The 13,167-nt window shown below is 42.4% G+C and overlaps 1 protein-coding gene across 1 annotated transcript in view; it reads right to left on the reverse strand.

Annotated features, from left to right (window-relative positions):
- Window positions 1–13,167, reverse strand: part of ARHGAP42 (Rho GTPase activating protein 42) — a 264,851-nt gene that overhangs the window by 191,033 nt on the left and 60,651 nt on the right. The window contains exon 2 of the mRNA XM_080642332.1: window positions 5,155–5,250. Within this exon, the coding sequence (XP_080498458.1) occupies window positions 5,155–5,250 (96 nt within the window). The remainder of the gene's footprint in view (window positions 1–5,154; window positions 5,251–13,167) is intronic.

Consider the following 13,167-nt stretch of genomic DNA (forward strand, 5'->3'; position numbering starts at 1 on the left):
AGATTTAGTGGTTACGTCCTTGGTTAAGTCTCAAGACTACTCTGGCAGGGAGGGCGGTGGCTATTACAAAAAGCTAAGAGTCGCAGCTGTCCCTACTTCATTGCTCTTTTATTAAATCAGAGGAATAAAGAAGCTGAAACCGGGGCTTCAACAAGCTATTTTAAAGACAACTGACGCTCTGTCCTTTCCCATGTAGAACTGAGCGCGACAAAGGGGGTAAGGACGGGACGGTTCTTGCACTCCACTCACGCCGGCCTTACCAATTAGTCCCAGTGATACATTCCTGGGTGCCTGTCCTTGGTACATAAGCCCTCATGTTAGGGATGATTACTGAAAGTCTACTATTTCTTTATTCTATACATTGTTACTTTTTTTTTAACTGTTCAGACTGCACTTGGGGCTCAGTAAAAGGATAAAAAGTGTTAGATGGAGAGGATATGGGAACATATCTATATTTTTACAGTAGTTGTTTCAGAAATAATTTATGTTTATAAATAATTTTATTCTAAGTTTGGTTTTCCTAACAAAACATTGGTGTTTAAGTCAGACTCTCTGCAATAGGAACTAAAAAAGTCTCCTGATATAAAAGTAGCAAACAATATTGCACCTACTCTTACATTGTATTCACCTTGGTCTAACTCCTCAAAGCCCTCTAAACATTAGGATTAAATTTAATATTCATTGCACATAATAAGCCTTTACCTACTGATCAATTCCCACCCTTCAATCTAATCTGCAAGAGCCACAACAACATCCTGTTAGCCAAAGTGGAAAGAGACAAACAGACCAATGTGGAGATATCAAATCCACCACAACCTGAGGAAATCACTGGACATCTGCCAGGAAGGTCACATGGCATAGTGACTGAAAACCTGCCTCTGCAGTCACTAGTGTGCCTTCAAGAAGGTGTTTTAAGAAAGAAGCACAATGGAAATTAAGAGAAATGTTTACTATACTGCTAATAACCAGTAAAAGACCAACTACGGTCAGCGTGAATGTACTCTAGAGACTTCATAAATTCAAGTATATGAATTGATGAAATATTTTAAAGCAATGAAATTATTAAAAATTATATCTACATAAACTCAGAATTACTATAATCCTCTTTATAAAGAAAAAACAAATTTATATATATATACACATATATATAATTTCTAAATTATATATATAATGCTAGTAAAAAGCATACACATAAGTGAAAAAATTAAGTTTTATAAGGAAAATTGTCATTTATTAAACAATTTAACAGAGGGGCTACTATGAGCCAGGCCCTAGGTCAGGAGCTAAAGCTAAAATGTTTTTTTGTTCTTTCTTTAAAAATAAAAGAGATCTGAACTCTCTGCCTTCTTGGAATTTATAGGTATCATTTCTAAGTCAAAATAATTGTAGTTATGTGAGTATAGGGGTATTCTTTCTTTTTTCTACATAATAATGCTAATCCTATCTAATAAAAGAGTAATATGCAAATTAACCATCACTCCGCTACACCCACCAGCCACTCAGGAGTGAGTATGCAAATTAACCCAACCAAGATGGCTGCAGCCATGGAGAGAGCAGGAGGGAGGCTTGGGTTTCCCCAGTGATGGAGGAAGCCAAGCTTTCTGCACACCCTGGCCGGCCCACTCCAGGCTACAAAGTTTCAATTATAGAAGATAAATAAATTTTAAAAAAAATGGCGGCAGCCACGGAGCTGGAGAGAGCAGGAGGCTAGGGTTGCCCCCAGCGATGGAGGAACCAAGCTTCTGAAGCCCTGGCCTCTGCTACAAAGTTTCAATTATAGAAGATAAGTAAATCCCAACAGAAATGACTGCCGTCACGGAGCTAGCAGGAGGCTTGGCTCTGCTCCAGGCTACAAAGTTTCAATTGTAGAAGAAAAATAAATCCCAGATACGAGAGCCTCCACTTGGGTTGCTGGGGGGCGTGGCCCCTCGCCCAGGCCGCCCCACGCCCCAAGGGAACCCCCAACCTGATCCGGGACACCCTTCAGGGCAAACCAGCTGGCCCCCACCCATGCACCAGGCCTCTATCCTATCTAATAAAAGAGTAATATGCAGATTGACCATCACTCCAACACACATGATGGCTGCCCCCATGTGGTCAAAGATCCTGCCCCCATGTGGACACAAGATGGCCACCACAAGATGGCCAGCAGGGGAGGGCAGTTGTGGGTGATCAGGCCAGCAGGGGAGGGCAGTTAAGGGTGACCAGGCTGGCAGAGGAGGGAAGTTGGGGGTGACCGGGCCTGCAGGGAAGGTAAGTTAGGGGGGACCCAGGCCTACAGGGGAGAGCAGTTAGAGGGTACCAGGCCTTCAGGGGAGGGCAGTTAGGGGTGACCAGGCCTGCAGGGGAGGGCAATTAGGGGCAAGCAGGCTGGCAGGAGAGCAGTTAGGCATCAATCAGGTTGGCAGGGGAGTGGTTAGGGGGTGATCAGGCTGGCAGGCAGAAGCGGTTAGGGGCAATCAGGAAGGCAGGCAGGCGAGCAGTTGGGAGCCAGCAGTCCTGGATTGTGAGAGGGATGTCTGACTGCCCGTTTAGGCCCGATCCTGGTGGGATCGGGCCTAAACGGGCAGTCGGACATCCCTCTAGGGCTCCCAGATTGGATAGGGTGCAGGCTGGGCTGAGGGATACCCTCCCCACTCCCCCCATGCACGAATTTCGTGCACCGGGCCTCTAGTGTGTTAATATTTTAGTAATATAATCTAGGCTTTTTTCTGGTTAGGTGTATGTTACAACGCCTGTATTGGGGAATAGACATTTAGGACAAGTGTCAAGAAGTGGCACATGAAATGACAACTATTGCTCCAAATGTCAGTGGTGTATGATCACTGATGTCCTTTCCCTTTCAATCCTCTCCCTTCTTCCTAGAGGCTCCTGAGTACCCCTCAGCCAAGTGCAGGCATGGCTCAGCCACCTTTCCTTAGAGACCTGAGAGCAGAAGAAGCCATCTCTGATTCCAAAGGCCCAGCCACCTCCACACACCCACCCCCCCCCCCCCAGAGTAACTAACACTCAGTTAAGAAAGTGAGTGCCTGGCACAGCTCCTCTGAAAGACTGCCAACGTGACCGTGACAATGTATGCATGATGCAAGCTCCACGTGCAGAGAGGGCTTGTCTACGGACTCTGCACTCTGCCCACTGACTTCTCCAGGAGAAACTCTCATGACTGTAAGCAGCCAAAGTCACACAATGAATCAGACACTCCATCATCTGATGTTCTCCGGAAAGCCTTTCTTTTGTGGGCATAACATTGCCCTGTCTTTGCACAGCTAGGTTGGGACTTGCTACTTAGGTTTAAAACATAATAAAAACATACTATTTTAAAATGCATGTAACTGGGAAAATTACAGAAGAAATGGCAGAGGAAAGAGAGGAATGTGACTGTGGAAAGGCATGTCAGGGACCATAAATCTCTGCTACTCAATGTGTGGTCCATGCACCATCAGCATCGACATCACTTTCAAGTCTGATGGAAATGCAGAGCCACACATCCAACCTGAGACCTTTTGAATCAGAATCTGCATTTAATAAGATCTCCTCGTGTTTTATACACACATAAAAGCTTGGAAGTCGCTGTTCCAGGTACATGTAATATTCCATTTTTATACCTGGAAGATGAGTACACTTAGTATTATTCTCTAAAATGTACACACATTTTATCCAGTCTTCTGACTATGTGGCCATGTCTCTAATCTAGCCTACAAATGGACCCCACGTCTACAAACTGACAAGTAGGGATTGTTAAAATGTGGGAGAAAGAATGCTACTTAAATCTGATCTCCAAACAGTAAACTCAGATACAGAAAAAAATTCAGAGATCACATAACCCAACCTATTCACTCTGTGGGAAATGAAACCATGAGATTCAGGAAGGGGCATGCCTTCCCCAGGATCAGATTGCTAAATTACTGTGGCAAAGTTGGATTAGGGCTCAAGTCACCTGATCCTCAGTAATGTCCTGTGTCCTGTAATAATACTGGTGTAATACATCATGACTGATTCTTTCCCCTATATACTCATACTAAAAGAGAAATCTGTATTAAGTTAAAAAAGAAATCTTTAAACCAGTACCCTGTATATTTAATAAGAGACACCCAATATGTATTAGTTTGAATGAAGGATTGACTTTGAGGCAGAGACGAGCATTGTTATCCACATCTTCTCAAAGGGCAGAGCTGAATTATAGAATGATTAAGTAATTTCCTTATGGAAGAAACCACAGAGCTCAGTTTTAAAACAATGTCTAATACTGTTAGGGAGTAAGTTTCTCCTAGACCCTGTTCGCTGCGCCAGTTGTTGGAGTACTCACTCCTTGAATCCTGCTCCACTACGCCAACTGTTGGGCCTCAGTTCCCCTGCCAGGAACTGGACCTCCTTGGACACCAGGTATCGGACGGAGAAGACGTAAGAAGTCATAGGCGTATAAGAGAGTCTTTATTGCAGTCCAAGTAGCCATTGCTACTATGGAGCCATTAGACAAAGCAGTCCAGTAAAGCAAGGACTGCTAATACAGCAGCCCTCCTAGTAAAACAGCCTCACGTAACAGCAGCCTCTCACTGGCTGGTCAGAAACACACTTTATACTAACTTAGACAAAAGAGACTTCTTGCCAAATGGTGACATCAATTTTGGGTTATAGAAGGGCACGCTTGCTCAGTGTATCCAGTCCTTGCACCTGCCTATGGCAACTTGGCCTTCAACATCCTGATTAGGATTCCCACGCTCGGATTGGCCTTGAATATCTAGCGTACACTAACTGATTAGGGTTCCCAAAAATTGCCCTTTACCTTTATCAAAGTCAGAATATTTTACATGTTTAATATTTGAGTGTGTGAACCTGTTTGATTTCAATTAAATCAGTATCGTAAGTAGGACTTTTAAAATTATTATTTAGGAAATTAAGGGGAGGTGGGGAGGGAGTTGGGGGGAGGAGATAAGGGAAGAGATTAATCAAAGAACACATATACATATATGCATAACCAATGGACACAGACAATAGTGTGGTGAAAGCCTGGGGTGGGGTTAGGGGCTAGGAGGAGGGGGACACAGTGGGGGGGGAGAAGAGAATTGGGGGACATCTATAATATTGTCAACAATAAAATGAAACAAAAATTCAGAAAAATTATTACTTAGGATATTGAAGAACAGTAGTACTCACCAATACTAATTTCATCATCTGTTTCAGCATCACCAATACATTCAAATTGGAAGTCTTGCAGTGACTGGGAAAATTTCTGTACTGCCATAGACAGATCTGTAATTAAAAGTTTAAAAATCATAAGTTGAAGGTACCATGGAATACTCTTTTCCACACATAACTTAGATGTTAAAACTATATTAACCAGAGCCTTTTAAAATACCAGCTTGACAAATGCAAGCAGAATTTAAAGAGACTACTAAAGAAATATTTTAGGAATTGGATCTGCTCTGCTCAAAGGGGATCTGCACCTTTAAGAAAGTTTTGGTGCTAGTCATGTATTATCTGGAGGCCAACTTCCCAAAGCCTTTATTAAAGAATTACCATTCATTCCCTATAAATGGAGCATTGATTAAAAAAAAAAAAAGTAAAGAAACAATGCTTCTGAGGTTGCTGGTGGGGAAAAAAAGAAAAAGGCAGCCGACCTTTGATTAGAAAGGGTCATTGATGTTATTCTACACAGACTGTGAAACAGGTAGGGAATATATTTTTACCAATAACTGGTTTTGATCTTCTTCTAAGGTGAAAGGTCACCTGAAAGGTTATTTACAAATAATCTTGTGATTTACAGGAGACCTCCAACTAAACATTCTCTTTAATCTGACATCAAGCTGAACAGAGCCCAGAGTGTGGCTATACCCAGAAGAGGAATTATTCTTTATTCCTGAAGAGAATAAAGAAAAGTCCAGAATAATGAGAAGTAAATCCCTCGGAGGAAAAGCCTGGGATGCAACCTAACAGACTGAATAGGAACGCAGCCTCTGGAGCCAGGCTGCCTGGGTTGAAATCCAAGTCCCACCACTGACATGACCTTGGACAAGTTATTTAACTCCTGTGGGCCTGTTTCTCATCTGTAAAAAGTGAATGGCAGCGGTGCAGCCACCTCATAGAGTTGTTTTAAGGATTAAGTTAATATTTGCAAAAGGTTTAGAACAGAGCCTGGCACTTACGCACTGTTTAAGTTTGTTAAATAAAATTTAAAATAAATCAATCTGACAGTGCAGCATCACAGAAGCCTAAAAGGTCCCACCTCTGAAGTTTGCAACAGTGGGAAAACATTTTTCAGAAATTCACTCTACACTTCATTGAATAGTTCAAGTCCAATACCTGAACCCTCACATTTCATTCATCACTGTAGCCTGACAAAGACTCTCTCTTTCCTCAATCTTCACTCAGGCTCCTCTGAGCCCTCTTCCTGACTGGGCCTCTATCTTGGCTCCCCTTCTTCCCTGGGCCTACTTAGCCCTGTCTTAACAAGAATCTTGCCAAGTCAATTTAGAGAGAACCCACAGCCTGGATAGCTGATATCTGATCAAATTTCTCATCTCCCACCTTTGATGAATAAGTTTTTGGCCTGCCTTCACCAAGAATCATCCTGTCCTTGATACCTCCTCTTAGTAATTTTCCACCCACAACATGAGGTCCCCCCCCCCAGCCCCGCCCGCCAACCTGCTCCAGTTGAAGAGTTGAACCTGTTCTCTCTCCCCTACTGTGACACTTGGTATCTATAACAATAGTCCTGAATAAAGTCTTCCTTACCCTTTTAACAAGTGTCAGATTTTTTTTTTTTTCTTTAAGAGAACAATTATGGCCCCATGCCTACAGATGGCCCCATGACTTACTATGGTAATCACCATTCATGTAACTCCGAGCCTAAGTACCTATCAAAGTAAGCACTCACACACGAATAGGTCTCCAAATATGAAGGCCACTTTCGGCGCCCATGTAATCCAAGAACTCACCAACAGCCTCATACCACGAACAATTCTGAAGACCGAGCCTTGAGTCTCAGAGAGGCTTTTAAAAAACAACAACAACAAATATAAACACACACACAAGAGACTGGGTTTTTTTGTTTTTGTTTTTTTAATCTTGTTTGAGAAAATAAATCATGCTCTGGAAAGAGGATGCTACTTGTAGATTAACACCTCTTTCCACAAGAGGGGTCAAATTTTGGGACCAGCTCACATTCTACTTGAGAGGTACTTTCAATGTAAGAGATTAGAAAAGTCTATCAACCTAAGAATGGCTCTGCTTTCTACTGTCAGGATGAAAGATGAAGAGAGAGCCTCCTAAGTGAATTATCAGTCAAGGAGAAAAACAAAGGCTTCATCAGAACTAGACTTCACCAATTAGCTGTGAAGCCTGGAACAATCACTCATCCTTCCTGAGACCCATTTTTCTTATCTATACAACAGGGAATTAATACTTAGCCCACCGGGTTGTTAGAAAGACTAAATGAGGATGTGCTTGGTACTCATGAGGCAACTCAACAAATGGCTTCCATTATTATCATTCAAATCCAGCCCATAAAAGTGGAAATGTTAACTGGCCTTCCAGAGAGAAGGGCACTGTGTAAACACATGCATTTATCTGACAATGCACTCCTCTGGCTAAGGGTAGAGAAGTCATAACACCTATATCAGATGTTATGAGAAGACAAAGAAAGAAAGCAGACTTGTAGGATAACTGTAAGCCAAGCTGAATGTGGGCACTCTCCCAAGACTTGGGAAAAGCAACTATAATAATCCTATCTAATAAAGAGGGAATATGCTAATTAACCATCACTCCGTCACAAAGATGGCTGCACCCACAGCTGAGGCCAAGTTCCCATAAGGAGCCTTAACAAGCAATCAGCAGGGACCTGAGGCTACGCCCTCCCCCGCCCCCGTGGGGCTTGACAGGGGACCTCAGGCCAGCAGGGCTTGACAGGGGATCTCAGGCCGCCTTCCACACCTGGCAGGGCTTGACAGGGGACCTCAAGGTGCACTTCCCATCTTGGTGCTGGGCTAGGGGACCTCAGGCTGCTCCCCTGGCCCCAGTGCCAGGCCGGGAGACCTCAGGCCACGCCCCCACCAGGTGGGGCTTGACAGGGGACCTCAAGGTGCACCCCCAGTGCTGGGTCAGGGGAATTCAGGCCACGCCCCCTGCCCAGGGGGGACCTGAGGCTGCATCCCCCTGCCGATGGGGCTTGACAGGGGACCTAAGGCTGTTCCCCCCTCCTGGTGCTGGGCCGGGGGACCTGAGGCTGCGTCCCTCCCTGCCTGGCGGGGCTTGACAGGGGACCTCAGGCCATGCTCCCCACCCAGCAGGGCTTGACAGGGGATCTCAGGCCATGTCCCACACCTGGCAGAGCTTGACTGGGGACCTCAAGGCACACACCCCCACCCTGGTCTGGGCTGGGGGACCTCAGGCCACGCCTCCCGTCCTGGTGCTGGGCCAGGGTACCTGAGGCTACGTTCCCTGCCCGGTGGGGTTTGACAAGGGTGGGACTAGCCAGGTCTGGATCTCTCCCAATGAGGGCGGGGGTGGCGGCCGGGTCTGGGTCTCCTGCGATTTTGAGGCGCATGTGGGTGGGTGGGGACTTGACTCTGGGTCCCGTGGTATGCCCCAGACTCTGACAGGAGGAAGGTTTTCATATACATTTTACTAATTTTCTTTCATCTCTGACACTTCTATTATAGAGAAAGGGCAAATAGCAATATTAAATTATTTCCTCTAATTAATCCCCTTTTAATGTGCACGAATTTTGTGCACCAGGCCACTAGTAAAAGCATAATATGCTAATTAGACCGGACAGCCGGACGACCTTCCAGACAAAGCTGGAGCTGCGAGGGCCGAGCCCCTTTCACAAATTTCATGCATTGGGCCTCTAGTTCTATATAATATCCCTCTATTTTTCTATGTACAATATAAAGGCCTTATGCTAAACTGGATTTGAAGTCACAGATGGAATTCCTACACAGCAGACTTGAGAAGGGAGAGGAAGTTACATGAGTAGATCAGGATGCTTAGGAACCCCTTAGCAGATGTCCTTCTTCTCTCTCCTCCCCCCACAGGCTCCTCTGAGTTTCCCTTTAAGCTTTGTCCCAGAGAACTCTTAATAACAAACCCCAATGACTGCCCATTTCTTCCTAGACTGTTCTTTGCTTCCCAAGCCTTGTTCCTTGACTGAGAAAAGCAAGCTGCTTTGTCCTTTCACAGAGATCTCATAACATCTGAGAATGCACTATAGTAATTCCCATCTCCAAACAAGAACACAGTAGCCCACTTTGTGAGCGATCCTTGTCAATACAGGCAAGTGATTGAGAGTACGAGCTCTAGTGGCAGATTACCCAGGTTAGCTTCCTGCTTCTACCAATCAGTGGCATGACTGTGGGCAAGTGTCATAACCTCTCTGTACTTCAGTGTCCTCATCTGTTCAAGGGAACAGAACCCATCTCTCCGGGTTATTTTTTAAAAAATATATTTTATTGATTTTTTTTTACAGAGAGGAAGGGAGAGGGATAGAGAGTCAGAAACACTGATGAGAGAGAAACATCAGCTGCCTCCTGCACACCCCCCACCAGGGATGTGCCCCCAACCAAGGTACATGCCCTTGACTGGAATCAAACCCAAGACCCTTCAGTCCACCACCGGCCGATGCTCTATCCACTGAGCCAAACCGGCCAGGGCTTTCCGGGTTATTATGAGAGGTAAATAAATGAGTTAATAGATGAAGTATTTAGAACAGTTACACACAGTTAAGCACTTAAAACATTTTGGTTATTTCCATGTTGAACACCTCAGAAAAAAAAAAAAGGGCAAGGTAAAATTTCAGAAATGAAGATGGCAGCTATTAGACCTTAGATAAATGGCTTCAAGGGGAAAGTGATCAAGAAAACAGTCTATTGATAGCAGTTTCTAATTCTTTCTTGGTGCACTACAATCATGTTATAACAGAGACAATCTGATTAATCAATATTTCTATGTAAGAAGTGGGTGTCTATTTCAATCCTGGATGGAATCAAGAATGCATGAATGATCCCTTCACAGTCCTTTCAAAAGCATAATGAGAAAGGATTATGTAAGAAAATATGGTTCTCAACTAGTTCAGATGATAATTCCAAAAATAAAAGGAAAGTTCAAAATACAATTTATTTTCAACTTCAAAGTATTTTCTTTCTTGATTTACCTTTAATTTTTCTCTTTTTCTTTTAAAAAAAGCAAAACAAATTTGATGAGATCAAAAGTATTATCAAGGTAAATAACTTATAATATTTTCTGGCAGTAATATTGACCAAGCTGCAAAATGAGGGATCCAGCTCATGCTTTTAATCTTGGCTCCTACTGTGTGCAATTCTGACCTGGAAAACCCAACACTTTTAATTGGCTTAAAAACCACATGAAGCAACTATTTCCTAAATCTAAAGTTTCTAAGCATTGATCAGATGTACAAAATCAATGTACTGGTTCTAAAACCATTTAAATAAAATCGAATCACATGTGATTATATAGACCTTGAATTTAAAACTTAAGTTTTTTAAAGTTTGTTGTTGAATATTCAAGTATCAAATTGTGCAATGATAGAATCAACATTTTATCTTAAATGCAAAAAAAACGATCAAGTGACCAAGTCATCACAAGGAAGAAATCTAGTTTAAGTAAACGTGTCTCTTTCTCCCTATTTCTACACAATTATTAGAAATTGAGGACAAACACGAGAAATATCCCAGTCAGAACCACCATGGCCCCATTCTATGGTGAAGGTAAAGGAATAACATTTACTAGAGAACAAGACTGTGCATAGTGAAAATGCTACAAGTACCACTCACACTACATCCTTTGCATTTGCCTAATCTGCAATGTAAGCATAAGATGTCTTCATATGTATTCATATTATAACTTGGAAAAAATTAAACTGGGCTTTAGTCTGCAATGATTTTATATCAAAGGGTTAACCTGTAGCACACATGTTTATATGATGCTAATGAAACACTAAAACTTCATTTCATTAGAGAAATACAAAGCAGTAAATTTTAATTATAGCTCTCCTTTATACACACACTTAAGAGCTGGAGTCTATCTGTTATGTCAGAATCGCTAATAGAGTTACTTTTACAATGTGTGCTAAGGAAGTGAGCTATATTTATGTCAGAACAAGTACAACCAGCCAGTCCACTGGTATAAAGCAGTCCTTCTTGAAATCTAGTTGCTCTGGGATTAGACTTAAGCAAGACTACAGAGACTTCATGTAGAATTATTACCTTCACACTATCATGCAGAAGGCAGACAGTACAAGGCAACGGGAATTCAAAGTAAAAACAGGATATACCTTCCCTCCAAAAAGACATAACCCAGTAGGGACATGAGCCATGTAAGTAAATCCTATCATAGATCAATTGATAAAGTCTCCACTAGAGGTTAATAACACCATCACCACAGATAGTACTTGCTATGTGCCTGATACTTTTCCATCCACTTAATGTAAATTAAACCATTAATATTCACGACAGCCACTCAAATTAGATATCATCACTCCCGTTTTACAGATGAAGAAACTGAGGCACAGAGGTTAAATAACTTCACCGAGGCTGCGCAAGTTAATAAACAATAGAGCTGGAATTTCAACCCAGGGAACCCGGCTCCAGAATCCCCACTGAACCACACTGCACAGAGACAGCAAATAAAGACACAATCCGATCTGCTTGAGTGCACAGGGAAGGCTACTCAAAGGAATTAACGAAAACGGGACTTGAAAGAGGTGACAATGCACTAGGGACTAGTGACTAGACAAAGACACATTAAGAAAATGTCCAGAATCTTCAAAAAGGCATATCCTACATATCCAACCACATCTACCAAGACTCACACCTAGCTGGGCTACTGGTTATTACCACAAACAAACCATCCGGTCTCTTGTACCTCTGTTTACACTGTTATTCCACCTTCTTGAGTTATACTCTTCTCCCATGCTCTCTTTCAACATCTCTCTCAGGACTCCATTTCCTCCAAAAGCCTTCCTTAATCTCCTTTACACTTCCCGCTATATGGCTATATGCTGTGACTCCCCTGCTGTGCTTTCTCTATTTCACCTTTCATCCAGTTATCCATAAATATGATTTATCCACCTTATTTAAAATAGTGTATTAAAGGAGACTGTACCCTCTGTGAATACTGACAAGTATTCTACACACCATATCTTATATACAACAGGAACTCAATCGTTGAAACCATGTATTTCTGAAAGGTGGGCAAATACTCCATCCTTCCAGGTGCCTTTCACCTTCCCTTCTTCCCGGTCACACTCTGTGTAAGCCCCTAATGTGGTTTTTCCAGCCCCTTGTAATATATGGGTTATCCACTTTCCAAAACAATAATAACAATAGAGATGTTTTACTATTTACAAGTAGCTTTGATATACATTTACAATGATAGCAATAGTGCTGGTAAGATGTTTTACCATTTCAAAATTATTTAATATTTTCTTAAATTCTCACACAAAGCTATCAGGGCTGAAGCTCTGAAAACTTAAATAACTTACCTTGCCCAGAAGCTAAGACCTGTACTACTCCAACCTGGAGAGATCTCACACTTCCCAAATTCTATGCTTTCTAAAGCATACCATATTAATTCCCCAAAACCAATGGCATTAAAACCAAGGAAGGTGTGACCTTTGGACAACATCTACCTTATCCTTTACCTGCTGTATAAACTATAAGATAGTAAGACTCCATTACTGGACTATATTAGAGAGGACTTGTTAGCATGCAATGAGCTAGGGCAAGCATATATTAAATGGTAATTACAAAACACCATGCTAAAAGTCAAAGAAAATGCTTTCTAATCTCACGAAATAGCTGAAAAATGTTATAGGTGTTAAGCTTCCTGAAGGTACGTATATATTCTTCATGTCTCTTTGTCCTTAGTGCCCAATTGAAAGCAAACATATGAGGAAAGAGAAAAGACAAGAAATATATAAAAGTGTCATGTTAACCAAACTGCTAAAATTATTAACGTTATGTAGGTTACAGCATGAGGAAAGACTCCATTCTTGTTCTAACTAGCTTGGGAACTTAAATTTTTTGAACTTTCCAGTCCTGCATGAATGTCTGGATATATGTACATCTGACTTCCAGGTAACCTTCCAATGATTCCCTGAAGGGCTCACATGTACATCTATCTGACATCCAGATCACTGGAACGTGACCAGAC

Source organism: Plecotus auritus (genome assembly GCF_963455305.1).
Source record: "Plecotus auritus genome assembly, chromosome: 9".
Lineage (NCBI taxonomy): Eukaryota > Metazoa > Chordata > Mammalia > Chiroptera > Vespertilionidae > Plecotus > Plecotus auritus.